The 26,997-nt window shown below is 37.5% G+C and overlaps 1 protein-coding gene across 1 annotated transcript; it reads right to left on the reverse strand.

The window, feature by feature from the left end:
• Window positions 1-213: 213 nt before the first annotated feature.
• LOC121384166 lies at window positions 214-26,436 on the reverse strand. The gene is made up of 3 exons (XM_041514431.1): window positions 25,562-26,436; window positions 15,743-15,830; window positions 214-1,533 (listed from the first exon to the last, which is right to left on the reverse strand). The coding sequence occupies exons 1-3, from the start codon at window positions 26,335-26,337 to the stop codon at window positions 946-948; spliced, it is 1,452 nt and encodes a 483-aa protein (XP_041370365.1). The 5' UTR covers window positions 26,338-26,436; the 3' UTR covers window positions 214-945.
• Window positions 26,437-26,997: the final 561 nt, after the last annotated feature.

Below are 26,997 nucleotides of genomic sequence, written 5' to 3' on the forward strand. Positions count from 1 at the left end.
TTCACTTGATGCGCGGTCGGTCTAGGATCGATCTCCGTCGGTGGGCCCAATGGTCTATTTCTCGTCTCAGCCAGTGCACCACAACTGCTATATCAAAGGTCGCGGTATGTGCTGTTCTGTCTGTGGGATGGTGCATATAAAAGATCTTTGCTAAAAAAAAATGGGAAAATGTCGCGGGTTTCCTCTCTAAGACTATATTTCCTCTCTAAGACTATATGTCAAAATTATCCAATGTTTGACATCTAATTGCCGATGATTAATAAATAAATATACTCTAGTGGTGTCGTTAAACAAAAACAAACTTTTAAACTTCTGAATAGGTATACATATAAACAAATACACGAAGGTAGAGCTCGCCATTTGCTAGAAGAATATTTCATTGAAATACACCAGCAAAGTCATGTCCAGTAACTATATCTGAAGTGTATGTGTGTGTGTGTGGGGGGGGGGGGGGGGGGGGGGGGGGGGGGGGGCATAAAGCTAAAATCATTGTGGAGTGGGGTACCAGTGAAAATGTTTTTATATTTGGGTGGCTTCATTGTCAGTTTTCTAGCAGCTGGTTAACAAAATAGCTGAGGTCTTCGAAGGTTAGTTTTGTTTGTGTATATATTTTGAATATCTCAGGGTTTAAGCTGTCGTTCGTCAAATATGAATTAAAAGTTGAATTTGGTGAATCTATATAATGATTAATTCGTCAAAAACGCTTATCCAAACATCGCATGCCGTTTGCAGATTAAGTGCCATTCTGGCCGTCTGGCTAACTGGCTAAAGAGTTCATGTCCAAATTCGCCAAAATACTCACATTTTGCAGTCTAAATTAACCCCCCCCCCCAATGATTTTGATGGGTTTTTTTTAGTCCAGCTTAAACCCTGCAACTATATACATGTGTATAATATCTGGACAAAATTGTATATTTTGTCGTCATCCAATTGGCCTGAAACTGGTTAGAATCTTCGATCAGATGGAACACAAGTATGCGAACGCTGAAGGTGTGATATTGTCGTGTATGAGAACTGATATTTAGGCAGCCGCCAGATTAAACTCGGGCAGTACTTCGTCACTTGTGCCCCACTGTCCTCGGAAACACCTCCTTCCGACGAACCACCATCCGCCTTGACATCTGGAGCTGATGACGTGTTAGCACTACTTCCTGAGTTCTTATCCGACGTAGAATGAGTCTTTACGGATTCAATTTGCCCAGCACTGACGTTTCCAGATTTGCCCTTCGCCGCATCAGAAGAAGATGAGGCATCAACAAAGTTTGCTGCACATTTTAATTTGGATTGTTCCACGAGATGTCGTATCCTTCGCTGCTGTGACACCTGTTCCTTGTTCATCGGGTCGAAGTCCTCGGGACATTTTTCTATAGAGAAACAGTCGTTACTGCCCTGCACATGAAACGCACCGTCCTCTTTAAAGAAGAACAGCCTCGCGCTTCGCTTTTTCGATTTCATTCGAGGTCGGATTTGACGCAAGGCGTCAAGTTGTTCGCGCCATGTTAGACTGTCGATGCTTCTTGGCGTCAGCAGACACTGAAATAAATTATAATAGCAATGAAACCACCACTGGTACATATTGTACTGTGTTGATGAATTAATATAAATATTATATCAGTTAGCACTTATTATAATAAGAAGCAAATATATGTACAATTATATACAAAGCATCATATTAGCGACAGCACTTTCACAAGTAACACAATTAAATTATAAAACGTTAGTGCAAACGTAATTATTACAAGTACTATGATACAATATTAACAACAAATGTATAGTTATAAACATTATAATATTATATTATGACTTATGACAAACTGGAATTTTTTTTGACAAATTCGATGTATTTGATTTTTGTGGTCATTAAATAGAACTAGTTCCTGTGATTTTAATAACAGTAGGGTGTGATATACGAAAGTTATAAAACTTGTTAAATAAAATTCAAAAACCACGTGTTACTCATTGAATAATATCTATAATAATTATATGACATGACCGTAGTACCAATACTTAGGCCTACTACACGTACTGTTAGTAACATATATATTATGATGTTAGTGTCAGTACTATATGATATAAAATATAATTATACTATAAACACATAACTAAAGTCTCCAGCAAATTTCCATCAAATTACACAACAAAACACATGTACATTATTTCTGCTTCTATTTATGTTTCTTTCTCCTGCTTCTTGTTATTTCTTTCAAATATTGTAATATTTTTATGCACCACTTATAGTGTCAAGGGTACACTTGTCAAAGCTAGGTTTACGACTGTAAGAAGTACATGTATAAAATACAGTTTTCTATCTATAAAGTAATGCACCTGCTCGTAGAGGCTATATTGTGATGTGTATTTAAATGGTCTCTTTGGTGTTCTTCTTAAAACGTATCGATTTCGACTTGCGATTGGACATCATGGTGTTATAATTGTTGCAGTGTATAGCCACAGGGCCGGATTTAGATCTTGGGGGCCCGGGGCACTTCAGGTTAGGGGGCCCTCAAAATAGAAATTAAATTACATGACAAATAAAAAAATTAACTAATTTTATAATTATTACATTTTTATTATAAAGGAAGTCCTTAGCCTGGGGGCCCTCTGGCAGGGGCCCCGAGGCAATTGCCTCCTTTGTCCCCTTATAAATCCAGCACTGTATAGCCACAGCTGATTTTATTTTAAATTAAGAAACTTGGTGTGTCAATTACATAATGCTTATTCAGCAATCCACGAATGTCTTGGAACCTGTGTATGTATAGATTTAGACATTGTTAATTCAGTGAGGACAATAGTTATCGGTTGGGGTTAGATTGGGTTTTACTGTAGTTGCTATTCTCTCTTACGTTGTCTTTCATTGTATAGAAAATAGTATGCTATAAGTGTTTCAGATGATTTCGAATAGTGTGCATGTTCATTTGACGGTTTCTGAACACATGCAGCTGGATAAACGAAAATTGAATGTTAATAACAGGGTCAAAGGTATTAGTGAAACGTGGACGAAACGTGTTAATTATAATATAATGAAACGTGGGAGGAAATATATTAATTAAAATATAATGAAATGTGGGAGAAATATGTTAATTGAAATATAAATACAGTCTCATATCCAAGATTCTCGAGAAATTGTGTGGGACTAGGATTCTAGGATTCTAGTTGCAATTCCAAGAAATTTACTATATAATATATAATTTCCGGGGCTTATTTGGGTATGTAAATTGTTGTTTTACGTAATTAAAAAAAAGAAGGATAACAGAATAGCTTATAAGTCAATATTTAAACAAACACCCCGGATATCACGATTTTCAAACCGGTGCTGTTTAACAATAATCCTTGTATATAAGTATGAGGACATAACAGAAAAACGCCGCTAGCTGACCTACAGTATATAAATACTAACACGATAAAGTTAAATCCTTTGTATTAAAATTGTTCTAGCTGCTCCATGATCAATAATTCCTCCTATGTATATGATAATTTCTGGAACATATTTAATACTTGATATTTAATTAATATTTAATAACCCCTCACCCACTCACACCCACACCCAACCACACACACACACGATATAAAACCGAAAATGACAACACACACACATTCAAGTGTCTCCTTTTTCGGGGCGGGGGAGGGGATGTTGTTGTTTTTTAATTCCCATTGAGTTGGTTCATGTGTCCTTTTCTCATAGGACCCTCCCCCCCCCCCCCCCCCCCCAACATGTCCTGGATCCGACTCTGTTTACCTCTTAAAACTGTATTCTAAATTTTTATTTTATCTATCTGTGATATTTGTATTTTTTGCACAGTTCTTTAGACTCATTTTATTTAACTCTTGAATTTTTATTTTGATGTTCGTCACTTACTGTTTGCATTTACCATAGTTTGACAGCCAATAGCTGATGTATTTTTCGTACTGGGGTGTCGTTAAACATCCATTCATTCATTCTCTTAAAACGGCTAAATCATTAACCTTAGTGTCAGAGGTATGTACTACCGCAGTAATGTATATCCTCTTTTTTTTCGTTTTGGTTAAAACAAAAATACTAATAACCGACTACACTACTTAACCACGGCCAATGTTTCCTTTTAAAATGGATTTAAATGAAAATAAGCCCATAACTTTGAATACGCCCCTTCCTTTTAAAAATAATCTTTAAAAATAGCCCATCGATATCAATGTGGAATATAATAAATGACGCCGCTTTCTTTGTAAACCGTTCGAGTCAAGACCATCATTATATAAAAAAAAAAAAGTTTTAAAAACAGAAAGGAATGTCTATTTGAATGACACAGTACTTAGAACTTAGATATGTTTTTAACGTGCTCATATACCTTTATGGTTTCGAGCACGCCTACCCTGAGTCCGGCCTCCGATAAGATCGGTGGTCTGACTCGGGGGCAATAACACAGTAGCACGTTGTTTACTCTGCGACTCTTGGTGCCAGACATGAATCACGTTGACAGTAGGCAGCTTTCACACATTATGCTAATGTCACACCCATTATCACAGGCAGAATAACATCTGTATTAAACCTTGTATAATACAGTTATGGAACTAAACACTGTTTCGACGGGACGCAACAGGTCCATGCCGGCGAGGTTGGTGGTGGGGTGGGGTGGGGATGGAGGTCAGCAACTTATCGCACCTCAGTCGAATGGTGAAGAATATCTTCGATATCTAAAATCGCAAAATGTAAGAGACTTGTGAGACTTTAACAGGAGGTGGCATTTTAAAATAACTTGATATGTTCGTATTTTTAACAGACTACCAAATATCTTTAAAGGGGGTAGGTGTGTAACATAAACCCACGTCTCATCGTCTGGTGGCTGCATCTATCATTCTTCATCATCGATGGGTTTTGTTTTTCTTGCCAAGTGTCTGCTACTCACCGATTTTCTGTTAAACTACAGACCTGTAGTAGTTTAGTAATATACTCAACAACATTAATTATGGACCAGTATATATTTTCGTAATTTTTTTTATTTAATATGGAATAAAAAATATAGCTTCTTCCGTTAAAATGATTTATTTATTTTAAAGAACATCTTAATTAGAGTGGGGGTGGGGGTGGGGGTGGGGTGGGGATGATAAGTATCGTTATGAACCAATAATAATTAGGCTAACGAATCCTTTAGTAGCAAATGTGCATTTCGGTATTTTCATTAAAGGTAGAGTAAACTCAAACAAGAGATTTGTGTGTTCGAAAGATGCATACCCGGACTACCAACACATACTGACACTTTAACAAATGAAAAACGCGTAATTTTTAGAGTTAATAAAAAAACATGATTATTCCTGCTAACTAGGGGCAGCCATTTTGTTTCGTTTTTGTGACGTCCGGTGGTATAGCTTGGGGCGAAGTGACGTCAACTCCGTCCATCTGCTCTATGCACAGTGTAAACAAACGCTCTAATTTACTACAAGGCGCTTCGCTTTCATCAACTGACTTGTAAAACAACATAAATGATTTGATAGTATAATAAACTATTTAACTAAATATATTTCAATTTGCATCAATAGAACGAAATGGAGTTATAGTATTTTTCTTTTCTTTTTAAATCCAAAGAAAAAAATGCATATTATTAGGCCTATTGGTATGCTACGTTCGAGCAAAAACGACCACTCACGATACCCAAATGATAATTTACTTTTCTTTGGGACTACGTAATTGGTCAGTTTTGTGATTTTAGATGGGAAAGTCTACTTAATCAAAGGTTTTACAGAATTACTTACAGTAATGAAGCAGACGGCTGATCGATTACGATTAGAGGGGTGTCCGTGCGGTTAACACACAATACCCTGTGATGTTAATAAAAAGAGGCACGTCATTTTAGCGCGTCTAGACATAGTGTCTGGTCACCGTCTAAATATACACCTGCCAATCAGGAACAACAGGTACAAGCCACAGAAAGAAAAGACCAATTAACTAAGAAAACACTCCGATTATTGTTTCAGTACGTGGTTTAATTTATGTACAAACCATAATACAGTTATTTCAACACTTTGACAATGGTGGTTTATTTTGTATTAAACATAAATATATAATTGTTGCTGGCTTACTGGGATGACTATTATTACAGAATATTGCGATGCATCCGCAAAAATCAGGTATCTTTTGTTTCTTCCGTTCGAAGACTAATTCCTGACGTGACACGTTAGGTATTACGTAACCACCAGCTCGCCAGAGGGCGTATTCACTGGGATAATACAAAATGGCTGCGCCCGTTATATATAATAGCCGTCACATTTAACCGTTTTATTAATTAACTATACGATTATACTTGTCGATATTAAGCACTAATTTGTATTATATATCGTTGAATATGCATACCAGGTCAAATGCCTTGATTGTCCCTTCCTTTAATGCCCGAAAATCGACCATGTGCAAGATTGTTCCGCATGTCACCGGTAAAATTTGACTGAAACAATGTTTAAAAGTTATCTGTATCAAAACTTGCTGAAATACTATGATACCAGAAAAGAATGACTTAAAAAGTCTACTGGCCGTTAATTAATGTTGATGAGTATATCAATAGCAATAACACCACCATATTACTTCAAACCTTAAATAAAAACACAAACCAGTTTGTTATGGCTGACACACACGTCATAACCACTGCAAGCGGTACATCATTAACACTATAGGCAAAAAGAGTTAAGTTCGGTCCGACCATGACTGAAACAAATGGCCAGGGTTAGCGGGTTAAAGGGAACACAGAAATCAAAAGGAATAGCACACGGAAGTTAAAGCACGCTGGGAAAGGTACAAACTATTATGGATGCAAAATAATGAAAAAAAATACCTGGGGTACTATACTGACACTGGGCAATAAATTTTATTTTCTTATAGGATCGTATCGCGTGGCAAGACTGACGTAGGCGCGCCCACTAGCGTCAAACCACATCTGAAAACGAAGGGGGACAATTCGAAAATGAGCTGGTGCAAACAATAAATGAAATACAATAAGCTTATCAGGACTCACACTGGAACAAATTTTGATTTAGCCAGTTTTCAAATATATAGAGTATTTCCTTGAAAATTATTAAAATGTTGATAATTTAAGGATTATTGTATTAGCCAAAGACTAAATGTTGTAGCCAGTGTATAAAAATTAGCAGTTAGTTAATTAGGCAATGGATAGGGTGAGCCCTGGCTTATTTTAATTTAAATAAATAGAATTGTAATGCCAGTTATTTTAGTAAACCGGTATACATGGTACACTCGTTTTGTAAGTAACAAGTAAATATAGTTATATAATTATATCTGCATGTTGAAAATACATGTTTAATAATTTGAAATAAAATGTATTTTGAGATGTAGTCTGAATTATATAAAGTAAAACCATTCATTTTATTTAAAATAGCTAAATTCCACAACAGGATCATGTAGGGATAATCTGTCAGATTAACTGCATCAGATAGCATCTGTTGTGGGCAAAATTTGGGAGATCTAAAACTGTTTACAACTGGACTGTAGATGAGTAGATAACAAGAGAAAGACAAAATATTGTCTACGGACTTGTACAATTCCCATGCAGTCTAGCTCTAGCATACAGTATTTACGCAAACCATCTAACTTTGCAAGATGATATATGGTGAAACCCCTCAAAACCGGACCCTCTGTTTACCGGAATTCCCTAAAATCCGGACGTTTTTCCACGATCTCTTTTCAAATATCAGTTCAGAATATGGCCTATCTAAACCGAATACTTCTAAAAAAAAATCTGACTTTTTACTACGTCCCGTGCGTGTCCGGTATGAAAGGGTTTTACTGCATATGTTGTATTGCACTTCCCCAAATGAAGCTGTGGTATGTACTATCCTGTCTATGGGATGGTGCATATAAACGATCCCTCGCTGCTAATAAAAAAAAGAGTAGCCCATGAAGTGGCGACAGCGGGTTTCCTCCCTCAGTATCTGTGTGGTCCTTAACCTTTCCTTCCTCAATATCTGTGTGGTCCTTAACCTATGTCCGACGCCATATAACCGTAAATAAAATGTGTTGAGTGCGTCGATAAATAAAACATTTCCTTTCGTTTCCTTTCCTTTCCCCAAATGAACCTGTTGGTGGTTAGTTTTACTTTATCTGAATACAGTATTACCTAACAGTATTTACACCAGAAAATTAGTGACAGCATATTTACTAATGTCAATTAATACTTCAGCTTTTATACATTATACCAAATCGTGTACATCTCTGTTCGTAAGGGAAACTTCTAGTAAAAAGAAAAGTAAGCGATTTTTTTTTTTAAAACATGCAGTTCCGTGTATTAGGATTCAAAGAAATCATGAGTAAACCATCACCAAACAAAACCAACTAAAATACTTCAGTGTAACAATTCAACAATAAGTAAGTAAATATATAAATATTAAAAATGTTAAAACATTTGAAAATAAAAACAACAAAGGCGTAAATAGTAACTCGATTGTTGATTAAAAGATAATACAAGAACCAGGTCTAGACTGTTCGCTATTCTTGTTTCATTTGATAATAATCTGGGTATAATAATCTGTGTATATATTAGTGTTAGCAAGAATAAAAGTTTTAAAACTGTACAATTGCCGACCCAGCTTCATTCATATTGCTGACCCAGCTTCATTCATGAGTTATTGTAATAATAATATATATTAAGTCTGTATTAAGTAAATATGAATCTGATCTTCAGAAACAAAATCCTGAAAACTATGTTGGGTCTTAAAAAGAACAAAGTCAAAATTCGGAGAAACTACGGAGGTTTTCCATTTTTGTTAAATACTATTGTGGTAGTTAACTTGTTGGATGAACAAAGTCAAAATTCGGAGAAACTACGGAGGTTTTCCATTTTTGTTAAATACTATTGTGGTAGTTAACTTGTTGGATTATAAAAATTCGCCAACATTTAACCAATTAAAGTAATCCGTTGTAATTATGTGAAAACTAAAATCATTGGAGCGAGTTCCAAGTTCAGGGAGTTAACGGGTTAGTAGTACTGGAATTCAGTCCTGCAGCATATTCTATTACCCTATCTCTGGTATGGCCTATTTTTTACTCGTGGATCTACTGGTGAAACTAGTAGGCCAAGGGAACTGAAAACAAAATTCTCATAAGCGCATGTTCTAGTGTTTATATTGTAAATAATTTTTGTTTAATAATGTAGAGTACAAAAAGGCGCTGCACACCCCTGTAATCTACACTTGTCCGCCCATGCTTATGACACCTGAACATCATGTTACTTACAATTCCGTTCGTTCCGATGCTGGGGGTGTAGCTTGCCCGTGGTGAAATAGGTCGCAGGGTCCCGGTCGATATCATTTGGTGGACTGAATGGTTTTTCCCGTCCCAACCAGTGCCCCCTATGACCGGTATTTGTAAACTGATTGTATGTTCTGTATTACGATTGGTTAATTACAATGTTTTCCTTGATCAAATAGACAATCAAAGACGGTAGAACATGTGTTACTGTTAGACCTCAAATTATAACGTGTTGAGTAAAGGTGACGTTTAAAGAACATTCCTTAACTTACCATGTTGGTATTTACAGTAACTCAAAATGCCTACCCATTATAAATGTAAATTATATCATATCATATCTAATCATGTCATATCATGTCATATCATATATCATCATATCATATAATATCATATCATATATCATATTATATTAGTAAATGTTGCAGACCAATCGTAGCAATTACCGTAATACGATGTTAAATAGTTCAAAATGTGCTGATGTATCGTTAAATAAATATTCCTTTACACTACTTTGTAAGTGTTGCGGACCAAATTATTTAGTAAAAACATCACATGGTGCAGTTATTTGGAACACTTCATCAGCTAGCTGCAAATAAAACAATCACAAAGTTTCCATATCATATTGCTTGGCAGTTTGATATGTGAACATAATGATTGTCTATTATGTGCCTTTAAGGTGTTTTTCACCATTGGTGCATTTCTATGCTACAAACAAAGTGATTAGGGTGTATGAAACCTATAAAGGGCAATAATCATAAAACAATTTTTTTTTTTGTTTTTTTTTTTCTAAAACAAGAGAAGTCTGAAAGAAAACATTCTCTAATTGTTAATTTGTATGGCAGTGCTCACAAAATTATGTTAACAAATAACACAACCATATCATAACACTATAGTTAATGTTACAACAAGTTTCATGCTTTATCAAATAACAGGTGACAAAAAAACAAACAAACAAATAAAAACAATTTAAAAAAACAACAACAACAATTATTGTGGGTTCGTGAATTTGTGCCTGTGACATCTGTAAAACGACTTCACACCGATTATAAATACCGTTCATCTACCCCTGAAGCGATTGAAGGTCCGTGGTTTAGCGTATTGTTCATGTGACACAGTTCCGGATTCTGCGCGTCTTGCTCCGCCAGAACGAGCTCGGCCAGGTGCTTCAGATTCATGTCCGTGCACCACTTGGCGCGTCTGCTGGCGCTCACCCCAGTCTTCCCGTGGTTCCCGCTGTTCCAGAACTTGAAGTATGGAGTACCCCTAAGCTTCTGTTGATGAAGATGTTGTTGTTGCTGCTGCTGCTGCTGTTGCTGCTGTTGTTGTTGCTGCTGCTGCTGTTGTTGATGTTGATATTGATGCTGCTGTTGTTGATGCTGCTGCCCTGCTAAAAACGCGTACGTCTCGTCTGTCGCGGTTCTAGCCTGGGCAGCGTCTGGCGGTAAAGTGGAGGATGCGTCTTTGGTTGCACTGTTGGCACTGCAGATCCTAGTGGTTTCAGGTGGTGCTGATCGTCCGTGTTTGTGTAACAATAAAACGGTTTTAGCATCATATTTCTTCAGAGCCTCTAGACGATAGCTTGTACGATCTTCCAGTTCTGCTGGGTTTTTCTCCATTGTCGTCTTCGATGATATGCCATGAACTTGGAAGAAAATGGACGGAGGTAGATCATCCGCATCTTCTGCCTCTGCTAATAACGTGTTGCTGTGTACAAGGCATCGGTTCTGGGTGGCCAAGGGGGGAAACTCGTTTGTTCTCGTTACGATAAATTCTTTTGGCGGTTGTGTTTTCATCTGGTGCAAATAGTCGTTTTCTTGGTTCGCTAGCTTTATGCGGAGACCGTTTGGGTCCTTGACCGTCTTGAATGGGGAGTTCATCCCAGCCTCGTTAGCTTTTCTGTCCGAGTCTTTCTTTTTCCTGAACTCCAGCGAGGACTTGGCTGGGTTCCACATCATACTGTTGGGAACTATCTGCTGATTTTTGGTTATCATCAGGTCGGATGGAAAAACGTGATAGGTGCAGGAAGGTTCTGGTTTGGGTCCGACCTTGACACTGACGTCTGCACTGAGACACGTAGTCGACAGACGACTGATACTGATGACCTCGCTGTGGTCTGAGTCTTCACTTGTCGTCTGCTCGTTTTCCGCTCTGTTTGGCTATGGTGGAGATGAAGAAAAGTTTCCAGAAGCGGATTAATGCATTTATTTTGACAAAATGATGTTTCCGCCGTCTGGGTATTATAGTTTCGCTATGGTAGAGATGAACCAGAAATTGTTTAATGCATTTATTTTTACAAAATCATGTTTCCGCCGTCTAGCTATTATAGTTTCGCTATGGTAGAGATGAAGAAAAGGTTCCAGAAACATATTAATGTATTTATTTTGACAAAATCATGTTTCCGCTGTTTAAATATTATAGTTTTGCTATGGTAGAGATGAAAACAAGTTTTCATAAACGGATTAATGAATTTATTTTGAGAAAATCATGTTTCCGCCGTCTAAGTAAATATAGTTTTGCTGTGGTAGAGATGAAAAAAAAGTTTCCAGAAACGGATTAATGTATTTATATGGACAAAATCATGTTTCCGCCGTTTGTATATTAAAATGGTTAAAACCGATTTTCAGTGATAAATGTCTAGGTACCGTTCAAACAAACATGTTGCGAAAAGGGGGCTTGTATTCATATCATACGCAATTTATTTATTTCACTCTTGTTTTCAGTCGCATCTTTTGAATTTGTGAATTAACAAAAGAAAAAAGAAAAATATTCACGGATAGGATGTACATGCATACACTTGTTTAACAAGTGCTAATCATATAAAAGAAGCAAACTGATAAAACATAATATGATAAAGCAAAGCGAAATAGATACATTTAAGTATAAAGAAATGTTAAAAGTAGCAGTTCTGCATTAGTATCTTAGCAACTCCAAGCTATTATACTCTTATAGTACTTATTGACAAAATCGATTTATAATAAAAGTGAGTCACTGAAAGAAGACAAAAATGAAAATAGTAAAGCAGTATCCAGTAGCGGATCCAGAAAATCCACTGGGGGCAATGGCTTGAGGCGGAATGCCAAGAGAACTTTGGGGAAGGTTTGAAGGGGGAATTAACATTAATATATAATAAAATTATAACTGTCGCAAAATTTAGAGGATTCGGGCCCCTGCCTCTCCACCCCACCCCCTTGATCCGCCTCTGGTATCCTTTTGTATTTCTCTGGCTCAACTATGGTGAATATTAACGGCGTGTGACATGTTACCGAGTCGTGTTAATATGTACATTCGACAGCTTCCCGAATGTTTTGGATTCTTGTACTCTTCTCCTAACAATGGGGTCGTTATTTTATACTACTCAATGTGGACAAACAGTCAAGTTTTAAATTCCTCTGTGACCTAGGCTGATAAAACTACGATTCGGTAATATATAACAATAATATTTGATCCAATTACTCGCTGCATATCACACGAACCTCACCGTGTCATGGAAGGTGATTCACAGTAATTTGAACACAGCCAGAAACATTTAAGTCGCATTACCACGCTAGAGGCTAAGTAACAGGCTTGTCCGTTAAATACCAGAACGAATTCAGGATTTAGAGTCAAGTGGGTAGGGCGTGGGTGTAAATTAACCCAGCAATATGCTATAAACACTTACAAAGAAGCGAAATAAAAAACGACAACCAGTTCTGATTGTTACGTAAACTATTATATATCATGGTTGATTAATTTATTACAAATTCGGGCGCGTGTATAGAGGCGGGTTTCGGGGGGGGGGGTCGAACCCCCAACCTGCTCTAAGTGAATTTTCGTGGGGGGGGGGGGAGGTGGTTAAATATATTTTCTGAGAAGCATCACCTGAAACCCCCAAAAGCATCACCTGGAACCCCCTAAAAACTTCACTCGCCACAGTGTAGACTTACCACCACCACATACTTAATTCTGTAGAAAGTACTGTTTGTATGAAGCATAACCACTAACTATTCACAACTAACTATTAACCACTAACCATTAACTACTATAGCCACTAACAATTAACCAATAACAACTAACCAATATACGATCTGCTAGACACACAGCTCAGATAGCTGAGATGCGTGCCAAGGACAGCTGCGTTTAAATATAATATTAGATTGACAGAACAGGAGAAATGGGGGTCGAGGGAAAAGCGCGTAATCGCGCAAATCTTCAACTAAACAGGTTCCTGAAATACACATGGAAATGAATTACCTCCTGCAAGATATAAGCAGGTCGTGCACTTGATTATTCAAGCATGTATTATAATGCTCTTATTATAAACGTTTAGTGGTAGTACATACTGTTAACATACTAAACAACAAAAGAAACGCAAAAGTTAAATTAGTTTTTTTTAATTTACATAAAATATATCATTTGAATCCCATTAATTGTTGTGTGTCTATTGAAATGATCAATGTCTTGTGAATATTTTAGACCCATTTTGACAGTCTGTTTATTGAATTACTGGTAACTATATTATGCACATTAATATTCGCGTTTTTACAATGTATTTGCGTTTCTTTTGTTGTTCAGTATATTTGGTTTTCCACTCATGCCGTCTATATTAGCAGACATTAAGCAGGATGTAGCTCTTTCTTTTTTGGCTTAATCCTACGGGACTTTTCAAAATTACCATAGCACCAAAACCACCTAACCCGCCCGCTACTGACCCCGGTCGGGTTGCTGGTGCTCTATTGCACCTGCCAGTGCGGGCGGTCCTCTCTCCCAATCACCCCAACCCCTTCCCTGTACTGGACAGGCATGCGCTACAACAGCTTGTTCTGAATGTGCACGTAAAACCCTGTGACCTGACCTGACCAGAATGTAGCTCAGCTGTTGCGTGCTCGCTTCGGGTGTGATGGGTTCCAGGGTTGATTACCCTCGGCTAAACTATTGGCTTATTTTCAGTTTCAGTCAGTGTTCCTTGACTGATGTATGAAAGGTTCGGGTATGCAATATCCTGTCTGCGGGGACAGTGCATATACAAAAGACCCTTACTGTTAACCAAACGAAGCCTGTATGGCAGTTCAAGAGTGTACTTTTTAACATTCTAGGGCAGGAGTTATTAAACTGGTGATCGCCCCCATCACCCCCCCCCCTTTCCTTCACAAGATGGATGTAAGGGTATTTCAGAGAATACAAGGGGGTCACAAGAAATCCTACTGAGTTTACTCTACACAAAATGTAAAAAAAATAAAAAATAAAAAATAATAATAATAATAAAAAGGAATGCGTGCGTTGGGTCAAAAATTATCTCGTCAGGGGGTAAGAATGGGGGGTGGGGGTAACCCGTGTGGTAAAAAAATGTTGATGAACCCCTGCCCTTTAGCCGCATTATACCGCGTTCTTGCCTGCTGTGTTTTACAACTGAATTATTGCCAGACCGTAGATTTCTCATGCCTGTTATTACTGGGTTCAGCAACTTCAATCTACAGATAGGAACAAACGTTTAAGATAACAGCTTAACCGTGTACACACTGAAATAACCCCCACACGGGCAGAACAAAGAGTTAATAAACCTGTGCATGTAGAGTTTCAAGCGGGGCTGTTAATAGTGGTGAGGCATGTCATTTAGACCAATAAATTGAAATATTTGCGACGCAGCGCAATTATGTGATTATTGTATCCAATTCTGTCGATTCTGTTTACCAGCGTCACTAGTAGAGTCACCTTGCTGAGCGGATGGTTTATTATCAATATAGTGATGGGAATCGGTTGCAATTCCACCATCGACCATCAGTTATAATCGGTTTACACCAACCGATCAACTTTCGATTATATAATCGGTTAGAATTATAAGAACATAAGAAGGATTTTAATAAGACAGATTCTACAAATCGCCAATTTTACAATTCATAAGTATTTAATGGGTTTGTTTCTTTGTGTACGCATTAAAACAAATACGAAACCCAACATATTTACATTAATTCCATCATTTAAACTGGAGGACCAATCGATTATGGACTTTTATACTCGATCATCACATAGGTAGAGCCAAGTCGATTACTTTTTGACTACAATCGATCACTGAAACATCACTAGTTTATTATAATGATGAAAACATCTGCAGAATGACCGTGAGGAGATGATAGTTCATATAGTATAATGATTATAACATGTATTTGTGATAACAACTTTGAAAAGGCACTCTGTATTTTCTGAGGATAATTGCCCCCTCAGCCTCCCCTTCCCCTCCCCCTCCCTTATTTCCCCAGTTGGTGAATCCCTGAAATAAAAGGAATGGATCTAAAGTGACATGTACATACATGTCGTTGGTATAGAAGGTGCCCTTTATAACAGGTCTGACTGTATGCATAACACAAGTAGAAGCGTATTAATGGGTTATATTGATGCCAACATACTGTATTTCTCAACTGGCAAGTAAAATGTAAATTTAAACCCCTGCTTTATGCATATTATATAATACATACACACGCATAAGGTAGAAAAAAAACTTTAAAAAGAATCATTGCATTATAACGCTTTATAATACAATCGTACCTGTTTGTCGTCGGCAATGCATGTCAGTGTATCTAAAGTCCTTGGTCCAATTTGCTGACATTCAGGCTTTATGTTCGGCGTTTGTGTTCTGTGGAAATAAAACTAGTGTTGTATAAAAGGTGATAAAGGCTATTCAAAATCAACATACTGTAGGATGGGTGGGGACTCACACACTCATGTTGGAGTTAGAAATAACAATCTACAATCCACATTGTGACTTCTGTTTTTCATTTATTGAAATACGCCAGAAATACAAAAAGAAAAGTTAAATGATATTAATACTAAAATTAAATATTCTGCAACCTCAAACAAAAATATTTAATTTCAACACGGGCGGGACGGGACGTAGCCCAGTGGTAAAACGCTCGCTCGATCTGGGATCGATACCCGTCGATGGGCCCATTGGGCTATTTCTCGTTCCAGCCAGTGCACCACGACTGGTATAATCAAAGGCCGTGGTATGTACTACCCTGTCTGTGGGATGGTGCATATAAAAGATCCCTTGCTGCTAATCGAAAATAGTAGACCATGAAGTGGCGACAGCGGGTTTCCTCTCTCATTATCTGTGTGGTCCTTAACCATATGTCTGACGCCATATAACCGTAAATAAAATGTGTTGAGTGCGTCGTTAAATAAAACACTTCTTTCTTTCTTTCTTTAATCTCAACACTCATCATGCATTAAAGGGACTGTCCTGAGTTTACAGCCAGATTAAGATGTTTCCCACTAAATAAGCCTTTTTGGCAACTAAAATTAGGCTACATATTAAATATGTTTTCTTGTTTAGAATGCAAGTGTCTACATATCTAATGTATTTGCGATCATGTCCTAATGTTTACAGCAGTCATTGTTGATTTTCTTACTGATATACATTGCTTCCTACGTACGAAATTATTGGAAAGTAAAATTTGGTTTGAATTATTACAAACATAATTAGGACGACAACAAATACCTTGTTTTTACAGATACTGATATTCTAAACAAAAAATATCTTTAATGTGTAATTTTAGTCATCAAAAAGGATCTGTTAGTCGTAAATATGTTACAATGGCAGCCAACTCAGGGCAGTCCCTTTAAAAGAGTCTAATTCTGTAGCGTACTGTTCCCCTCCAGCACCTAATACAATATTTACAAACACCAAGTGTCCATTGGCAAGATTCGAACCCACTGCACCGATTCGCGACCTTAACAACTCGGCCAACCTGTGCCCGTGCTTATAAAACGTTTAGAGTCTAGACTTATCTTTAATAACGTCACACGCATACAATTTGTATGGCGCTGCCATGACATTACTGTCTCAGACTCTATTAAAGTCTCGAGTCTAGAAACTAAACGTTTTATAAACGCGTATGTAACCAGTAAGCTGACTAAATGTTTTAACAAATTGTACAAGACTCGCACTGTTTTGTACACAGTGGATACTATATGAGTGGCCGTTACATATCATTTATCTTACAACGAGTTGTTTTAAAACGTATCCAATGAGCGAAAGCGAGTTGGATACGTTTTTAAACAACGAGTCGTAAAATAAATGGTATCTAACGGACACGAATGTTGTATTCTATTTTTTACATATCCTGAGAGAAAACATATTTAAAATAAATTTAAATGCCCTTTTCAACAAAAAAATTATTTACGGCTCTTGCGCTTATAGTTAACTTGTGAGTCACAGACAGGTCAATTTCAGGTATGTCACGGAGTGATCAATTTGACCGTTCTTTTTTATTATTGGATGGTATGACATTGGTGACCTGGTCATCACCTAGGAGCAGCCAGTGGTATGTCTTTAAAATGTTAACGCACGTATATGTGTTAACAAGTATATGTTATCAAAAATAACAAATGATGTTCTCACCAACGGGTGTGTAAGAAATATATATGGGCTAATGACATCGCAAAGAACGGTTGTAACCTTATTGTGCATTAAACATAACATACACAATACATGTACAATTACATTATCAATCACAAGTACAGCTAACAATCAACCATCACACCAAGTATTAAAAATAACCCCAGATGAGTGCATTATCAAACCAATCTATCTTGAATAACCCCAACGAATGCCAAATAAATGCCAGCTATTTTTTACATTGTGACCTATCACGATATCTGTCGATATATCACGAGAACCCAGTTGTCATAAACAGGCATTAATATGAATGAACAGAAAATATCCGGTAATATAATCCCAAGAAACAGAATATATATTATAATGGTTAATCCTCAGAAACAGTACGTATAATGATTGCTGATTAAAAGTCTTGATAACGTGGATATCGATAAGGTCGTTGATTAGGTCGTGTTTTATTTCATCAGGCGTGGTGGTGTTTAGTTGTAGGCATGCATGAGTTACCAGAGACGATATATTTTTAGTAGTCATAAGTTACTTACTTGTGTGTGTTACTTATGAATATATATTCATATAAGTAACACATAACAAGTAACTTATGACTACTAAAAAATATATAGTGGAACCTGCCAGAACCAGATTTTGAATAAACCCGCTGATTTCCTAAACGGCAAAGAAGCTGTCATTAGAGAGGTTTCGCAACCACACAATTACGGTTACGGATACCGACAGCTAATCATAATGGGCCGTATTTACAGAGTCTGTTTAATTTATGTCTTATAGGCCTGTAACTACGTACATTTACAATGCTTAAACACCGGTTTATGTCTTATAGGCCTGTAACTACGTACATTTACAATGCTTAAACACCTGCGTTTAGAAAATGAGTCCACTAAGGTCATTTGATCCTACGACGCAAGCACTTCATTCGAGCACTCTACCGACTGAAATAGACTACATCCCTTTCACAGATGGGTGCTAAAAGGTGATGATGGTATTTAATTTAGGAAAATAAATACGGTTGTCAACTTTCATATTATTTATTCATAAATATTAACTTGCATCCCTTTTGGTTTAATGGAGTTATCAGTTATTAGAAAATGGTATCAATGCGCGTGTGCAAGAATTTATGTCGGATGGGGTCTAAACTGAGGCGATCGAATTTCGTAGGAAGGTAGAGTCATACTGCCCCGGAAAATACATTGAAAACAAAAAAGAGAAGAAAAATCGCTTTGAGCAAGGCCCCAGAAAACCCCCAACCCCACCCACACTCACACCCCTCGCACATGCGCCTGGTATCTTTGTTGAACAGACTGGTGCTTATAAAACGTTTTTAGAGTCTGAGACAGTAATGTTATGACAACGCCATACAAATTGTATGCGTGTGACGTCATTAAAGATGGAGTCCTGACTCTAAAGGTTTTATAAGCGCGGGCCCGGACCCATTTGTAGTCGGAACATGATCTGAAGTATTAATAAAATAATCATGAAAAATTAGATTCGGAAATATTCGCCACGAGATTGGTCATTAACGTTCTGAAGTCTTTTCAAATGGGCAATAATAGAGTCATAGTCTTTTGAGAGAAAAGATTTATGAACTCGCAGTTATTAGTTATTGATCATACCTTTAATAGTCAAAGGGCGGTCAATAACATAATGTGTGTTTATTGAAAAGCTATTTGAGGTAGCTGTAATAAGCAGTCAGTTAATTATTTAAATATTAGTTAAACTCATAAAGTAACCAATAAAAATCGTTCTGTTTTCCTCTTCTTCTTCTTTTTTAAATTACCACATGAGTTCGGTGTCAACTTAAATTGTGTTAAAGTTCAATGTTAGAGTTTCGCGATTAGATCAGTTTGTCATAAACTGTAAGCCCTAGGTCAGTGAAACTTGGTTTATAGTTGCTCCTATGCCAGTAGTGTTCATCTTACCACATTGAAAACGTTTATGGTAGGTAAAGCATTTAATTCCGCGGAATTCGTGTTTAATTTAGATACTTAATGCTAAAATAAGATCCCTCAGACTACCTTAACTAATTTTATGACGGCTATTTAATGACCCGTAACTGACATTACAAAAAGGTCACGTCAGTTACGGTTAATTAAATTACACCAAAGACTACTTAATGCAGTCTGATGAAATTTACTTCAGCATTAAGTAGCTTATGGTCGGTCATCTGAAGTGAACCTAACAGCAAGAAATGCTTGGATACAATAGTAACCGAAATTCAGGTATTTGAAATTCAAAAATTGACTTTAAAACTTAAAGTTTAAATCAAAAGGAGGTCAATATGACCACTGAAGAACCTATAAGATCATTTAATAAAACTGAAGAACCTATAAGATCATGTAATAAAACTGAAGAATTTATAAGATCATATAATAAAACTGAAGAACTTACAAGATCATGTAATAAAACTGAAGAACTTATAATATCATTTAATAAAACTGAAGAACTTACAAGATCATGTAATAAAACTGAAGAACTTATAATATCATTTAATAAAACTGAAGAACTTACAAGATCATGTAATAAAACTGAAGAATTTATAAGATCATTTAATAAAACTGAAGAACCTATAAGATCATTTAATGAAACTGAAGAACCTATAAGATCATGTAATAAAACTGAAGAACTTATAAGATCATGTAATAAAACTGAAGAACTTATAAGATCATGTAATAAAACTGAAAAACCTATAAGATCATGTAATAAAACTGAAAAACCTATAAGATCATGTAATAAAACTGAAGAACCTATAAGATCATGTAATAAAACTGAAGAACTTATAAGATCATGTAATAAAACTGAAAAACCTATAAGATCATGTAATAAAACTGAAGAACCTATAAGATCATGTAATGAAACTGAAGAACTTAGAAGATCATTTAATGATAATAAAGAAACTATTCAAAACTTTAATCATACTAAACAAACCATAAAATAATTTTCTCATGCTAAACAAACTATGAAATCATTTAATCATACTAAACAAACTATGAAATTATTTAATCATATTGAAGAACCAACAGTATCATTTAAACATACTCAAGAAACTATGAAATTATTTAATCACACTGTAAAAACTATGAAATTATTTAATCACACTGTAGAAACTATGAAAACATTTAATCATACTAAAGGAACTATAAAATAACTTTCAATCAAACCGAGAAGTATCAGATTTCGTCTTATTACCATTAAAACAGAATATTAAAGACTCGAATTCTACATCTGGCCACACTCTACTGTAAGATAAAGTTTAATTTGCTTAACGACACCACTAGAGCACAATGATTTATTAATCATCGGTTATTGGATGTCAAACATTTGGTAATTCTTGACATAGTCTTAGAGAGGAAATTCCCTACATTAGTAGCAAGTGATCTTTTATACGCATCGTCCCACAGACAGGACAGTGCATATCATGGTATTTGATATACCAGTCGTAGTGCACTGGCTAAAGTGAGAAATAGCCATACTGTGAGATATTCTTTGTATTAATCTCAGGATGAGTAGATTATATAGATATGCTGGTGGCGGTGGCAGTAATCTTGCAGAAGTGGGTACTTTTCTTGGTAATTTATCGATATATCTCCTGACGTTTGGCTTACGCAAATAAAGATTCAACGTACCCGTGTCAAGGGCGGTTTGCCTAAACACTTGTCCTCTGTGATTTGTTTTGTCCCGACAGACGTGCTCTGACTTCAGATTTATGACACGTTATAGTACGTTTGTTTACAGTGTCAACGATAGGTTAGTAATACAGGTATAAACTTAATTAAAGGCGCATTTCGATTATCGGATGAAGAAATTGAGGTGACATAACGTAAATGGCATAACATTGGAAATGACATGGACGCTAAATTGGTTTCTTTAAAAAAAACCCAAATAGGTTGTGTTGGCAATTATGGTTTTCTTTGAGGTGCATGTGTGGATTTATGGGGATGCTATCTTCGGTGTGTGTGTGTGTGTGTGTGTTTGTGTGGTGGGTGGGTTGTTTTTGTTGGGTTGTTGTTGTTGGGGTTGTTGTTGGGGGTTTTTTTGTGGGGGGGTTTTTTTTTGGGGGGGGGGGGGGGGTTTTTTTTTGGGGGGGGGGGCTTGTTTGTCGTTTTGTTTGTTTTCCATTATTCGAAGCAGGCCCTGAAATACAGCAATGGACGATCCATTTACAAATATTTATATTCCAAGTGTTACACTGACACTATCCACACACATTATATGTCAGAATATTATTATCAAATGTTTGACATCCAATGGCCGATTATCAATAAATCAATGTGTTATAGTGGTGTCGTTAAACAAAACAACTTTAACTATCCACACACACACACGCACACGCACACACTAGCTAATTTATAAATAGTGTATCTTGACACTTGGCCTACATAAGACATTACTGGATCTGGATTAGGCCTAATCATTTCAGACAATGGAATGTTTCCAATAAGGGGCAGTGCTCAAAGTCTTCAAGTAATCCAGAGGTCGTTTTTCCGGGACTTCCCAGTACCATGCATTTATAGATTTAAAAGGTGATTTTTAAAAATTATTTTAATTTTAATTTTATTTTTTACGTTTTTTTGTTTGGTTTTGGTTTTTTGCAGAAAGGTCGTCACAACAAATGCTTGGTAAGACCATGGTCACTGATATCGGGTCCATTTTTAAGCTTGTCCACCCCCACTACCATCACAATTCCAGTAAATCAAGGATCCGCTGTTGTTCACCTCAAATAATATATATATCTGCGGTTTATTTACCATCTCATATATCATCGATCCGCACTCAAACACATACATGGTGGTAAATTCGATGTTACTGTCCTGTTGATGTATCATTAATATTGCCTTTGTTGGGCATGACATACGACTGTTTGTTCTGTGTGTTGACATTCGTGTGGATTCTCACGGCGCATGACTTAGATTAATAAATTACACCTGTCCGGAACAGTCATTTTGTCCTTGGTACAGACATATTTTGTGTTATCGAGTGCGATTGGTTATCGGAGCAGGCATATAACCGCTATCTGTGTACAGATCTATAGATTCCAAAGAGATAATAAGACTGGAAAACTTGTATTTTTGTTCAGTCAACATCATTCAATGTATCGCTATAAAGCATTTTAGTGGAACAAATCAAGCAATATGTTCTTGCTAGCCCATTAAAAGCTTACGAATACACTGTACATAATTTTTATTACACAACGTAACTATATAACATTATGTCATAAAACCTTCAAAGAGTTTTTCATTATATGTTGTTTACTGCCTTGGGCATATTTGGAGTTTTGTGTGGGATTTTGTTGTATGTTGGCCAAGTATCGCTATGAGCATATTTGGAGTTTTCTGTGGGGTTGTATTGTGACATAAAGTATCGTTATGGCCTAAATTTAGACATAGTTTTACATATACTGAGCAGGCCCGTAGAGACCGGGAGGGGGAATGGAGGTACACGGAACTACATTTTTGTGTCCTACTCTATGTAAATAAAGATTTTTTTTTAATATTCCCCCTCCCCCCCTCCCCGAAGTTATGACTCACTCACTAGAGATTGTGCCTGCCTGCCTCCCTCACCCTACCTCATTCCAGATATCGTTCCTACGGACCTAGGTGTTTAAGCAAATATTCCTTTCCATCGTGGGACGCCGCGGGACGTAGTCCAATGGTAAGCTCACTTGATGCACAGTCGGTATAGGATCGATCCATATTAGTGGACCCATTAGGCTATTTCTCTCTCTACAACTGGTGTAACAAAGACCGAGGTATGTATTATCCTGTCAGTGGGATGCTGCATATAAAAGATTCCTGGATACTAATCGGAAATAGTAGCCCATTGCGTGACGGAAGTAGGTTTCCTCTCTCATTATCTGTGTGGCCCTTAACCATATATCCAACGTCATATAACCGACTGAGCTAATTCCCGCCCCTATATATTTAATAAGTACATGACTGGAAAGCCTCTTCAGATTCCAAGTCCAACGTAGGTAAAGGAGTCGTGTCGTACCTACAACGGCATCTGCGGAGGATATAGGTTCATCGTTGAGTTGTTAATGGTGAGGCACAACTGGGAAGGAAGGAAATGGTTTATTTAACGACGCACTCAACACATTTTATTTACGGTTATATGCAGGGCCGTACCCTGATCAAAATCCGGGGGGGGGGGGGGGGGGGGCACAAATGAAACACTATACAGATTAAATCCTGAGATGTGTATGCTATTTTCTGGATTAAAAAAAAAGTGAAATTCTCAGGGGGGTACGGCCCTGTTATATGGCGTCAGACATATGGTTATTAATCACACAAAAACGCAGTCGCCACTTCATGGGCTACTCTTTTCGATTAGCAGCGAGGGATCTTTTATATGCATCATTCCACAGACAGGCCATCGGTCTACAGGCTGGTAGGTACTGGGTTCGGATCCCAGTCGAGGCATGGGATTTTTAATCCAGATACCGACTCCAAACCCTGAGTGAGTGCTCCGCAAGGCTCAATGGGTAGGTGTAAACCACTTGCACCGACCAGTGATCCATAACTGGTTCAACAAAGGCCATGGTTTGTGCTATCCTGCCTGTGGGAAGCGCAAATAAAAGATCCCTTGCTGCCTGTCGTAAAGAAGAGTAGCCTATGTGGCGACAGCGGGTTTCCTCTAAAAACAGTGTCAGAATGACCATATGTTTGACGTCCAATAGCCGATGATAAGATTAAAAATCAATGTGCTCTAGTGGCGTCGTTAAATAAAACAAACTTTACATTCCACAGACAGGATAGTACATACCACGGCCTTTGTTACACAAGTTGTGGAGCACTGGCTAAAAAGAATAGTAGCCCAATGGGTCCACCGACAGGAATCGATCCTAGACTGACCGCGCATCAAGCGAACGCTTTACCACTGGGCTACCTCCCGCCCATAGGCGCCACTGGGGTGCAATGAGTCTTAAGGTTAATCCTCCTAATTTGACCTCTTGGGTTATTTCTCATTCCATCCTTTGTTTTTGGACTGGTATATAAGACCGTAGTGTGTACTTTATTCAAATATTATATACAATGAAACAGACTTGTATGGTCATGTCTATTCAATTAGCTTTGTCTGATGTCTTTTCATTTTGCTTTAATCGGCTGTCCATTCAGTATTGTTGCAGCGGATCGGGTACAGACGCGAATTAATTTCACGGTCGGTTAAGTAAAAAATTTCGTCGCCGATTAAAACATAACGGGGACGTGATAGAGCCTACATACTGATGTATTACTACTAACTGCATGCATGGCGTTAATTTATAATTATTCGCCGAGTGTAGAGAATATCATTTTGATACAGAGGCATACAATAAGCAGTCTAAGTTTAGTTAGCATACAAAATACGGGATCTAGCCCAGTCGGTAGAACGCTCGCCTAAGATGCTTGCAACGTGGGATCGAGTCGCCTCGATGGACACATTGTTTGATTGGGGTTTTTTCCGCAACAACCAGTGCACCACGACTGGTATATCAAAAGCTGTAGTATGTGTTGTCCTGTCTGTAGGAAAGTGCATATTAAAGATCCCTCGTTACAAATGGGGAAAAAATGTTGCAGGTTATCTCTAAGACTATATGTCATAATTATTAAATAGACATATATTCATACCAATTTTTTTTTTACATATAATTCGAATTACTAGAATGTATAAAACAGTCCCCCCCCCCCCCACCCCCCCACCACTCCTCAGCTCGAGGACGAAAATGTATGTTTTTTGTTGGGTTTTTTTTTTTTGGTTTTTTTTTTGCTGTTGTTGTTGTTGCTTTTGTCCTACTGTATATCACTAAATATTTTTTTTAAATATGGCTTCAGCCCCACCCACCCCTCCAAATATTGTTCATACGGGCCTGTAAAATGATTAAGAGTAGGTACTATTACGGTATTTATAGTAATTAGTGCTTCATTCAATATACTTAATTAAACAAAGATGTGCGATTTCTCCAAATTTGTGTAACTTACCCATTACTAACAGACGTGGTTTGCTTAACACCAACATTGGTCTGTGGGAGAGTCAATGGGGCCGGAACCGTGACTCTGCTGAGACTGACGGGAGAACTTTCTGAATTCTCGGTTCGAGAGCTTCTTGATCCCACAACTTTCAGCTTGTCTCTGTAAGAATCCAGCTCGGTGCCCGTATTGCCATCAGTGGTGTTGCTGTCAGACGGACTGGAATCATCTCTCTTAATTTTGGTGAGTTTCTGGGATTCGCGGCGAGTGTAATGAAAATTGTGCTGTGTTCGTTGATTTGGTGACGGGTTGTCATTTTGTAGTAGTTGTTGTTGTTGTGGGGGTATATAATTATTCCCATGTAAACGTTTTTTAGCGGCCGCGCTCAGAGGGTCGAAGAATGAATGCTGTTCCCTGTACTGTAAAATGTATTTCTTAGGATCTCTGTAGTGACTAAAAACAAAGTTATCGTATCTATCACCGTGATTTGCTTTTGATCTCGAATCCTTGTCCTTCGATCCTTCCTTCCCTTTTTCTCCTTCTTTGCCAGTCTTGCGAAAATTTATGTTTTTGGGTATCCATCCCGTAATTTCGTAGCACAAGGGATCCCTTCCATTTTTAGCCGAGGTAACCCTCGAGTTGTTTCGATATACGCTCTTCCACGACTCGATTGCCGATTTGTCGTCTGCTTCAAGAAGTTTGTTTTGTAGCAGACGAACCTTTGAAAGGTTGTGGTGACCGTCAGGAGTTCCTTGTGTCATCTCTCCATCGCCCAACAACAAAATCATCGGTGACCATTAATGTCAATAAGTCTCTGATATCAGCACGAACATCACCCGCCGAACAACTGGGCCTAAACGTAGTTCAATAATCGACGCACGCCACAAAGTTAACCAACAAGCCCACTTAATCACGCAGCTCGACAGAGACGAGCACTGAGCCTGTGGTGACGGATATATTTACCTCCCTCGATTTAGGTATTAATAAAAACGGTTTTCGGGTTGCTAGTACTTAGTGTAAGCCAGCTATTTATTGTTAGATAACAGCATGGACGTTAAACATCAAAGAGCGTTTTCTATATTGTAGTAAATTAAGCTGACGCGGCAGAACAGTGGTTGTGTGTATTGTGGTGAAGAGCATATAATGCGATATTAAAGGTAACAGTGGATTTAATTAATTGCTGAGGGTAAATCATTATTGGATCGAAGCGAAGTCGAGGTGAATAAAGATAACCCATAACAGTGAAAGTGGAAAACACACACACACACACACACACACACAGAGAGAGAGAGAGAGAGAGAGAGAGAGAGAGAGAGAGAGAGAGAGAGAGAGAGAGAGAGAGAGAGAGAGAGAGAGAGAGAGAGAGAGAGAGATACACCACACACACACACAGAGACACACATACGCACACACAGAGAGAGACAGAGAGAGAGAGAGAGAGAGAGAGA

The sequence above is a fragment of the Gigantopelta aegis genome, chromosome 10 (assembly GCF_016097555.1).
Source record: "Gigantopelta aegis isolate Gae_Host chromosome 10, Gae_host_genome, whole genome shotgun sequence".
NCBI lineage: Eukaryota > Metazoa > Mollusca > Gastropoda > Neomphalida > Peltospiridae > Gigantopelta > Gigantopelta aegis.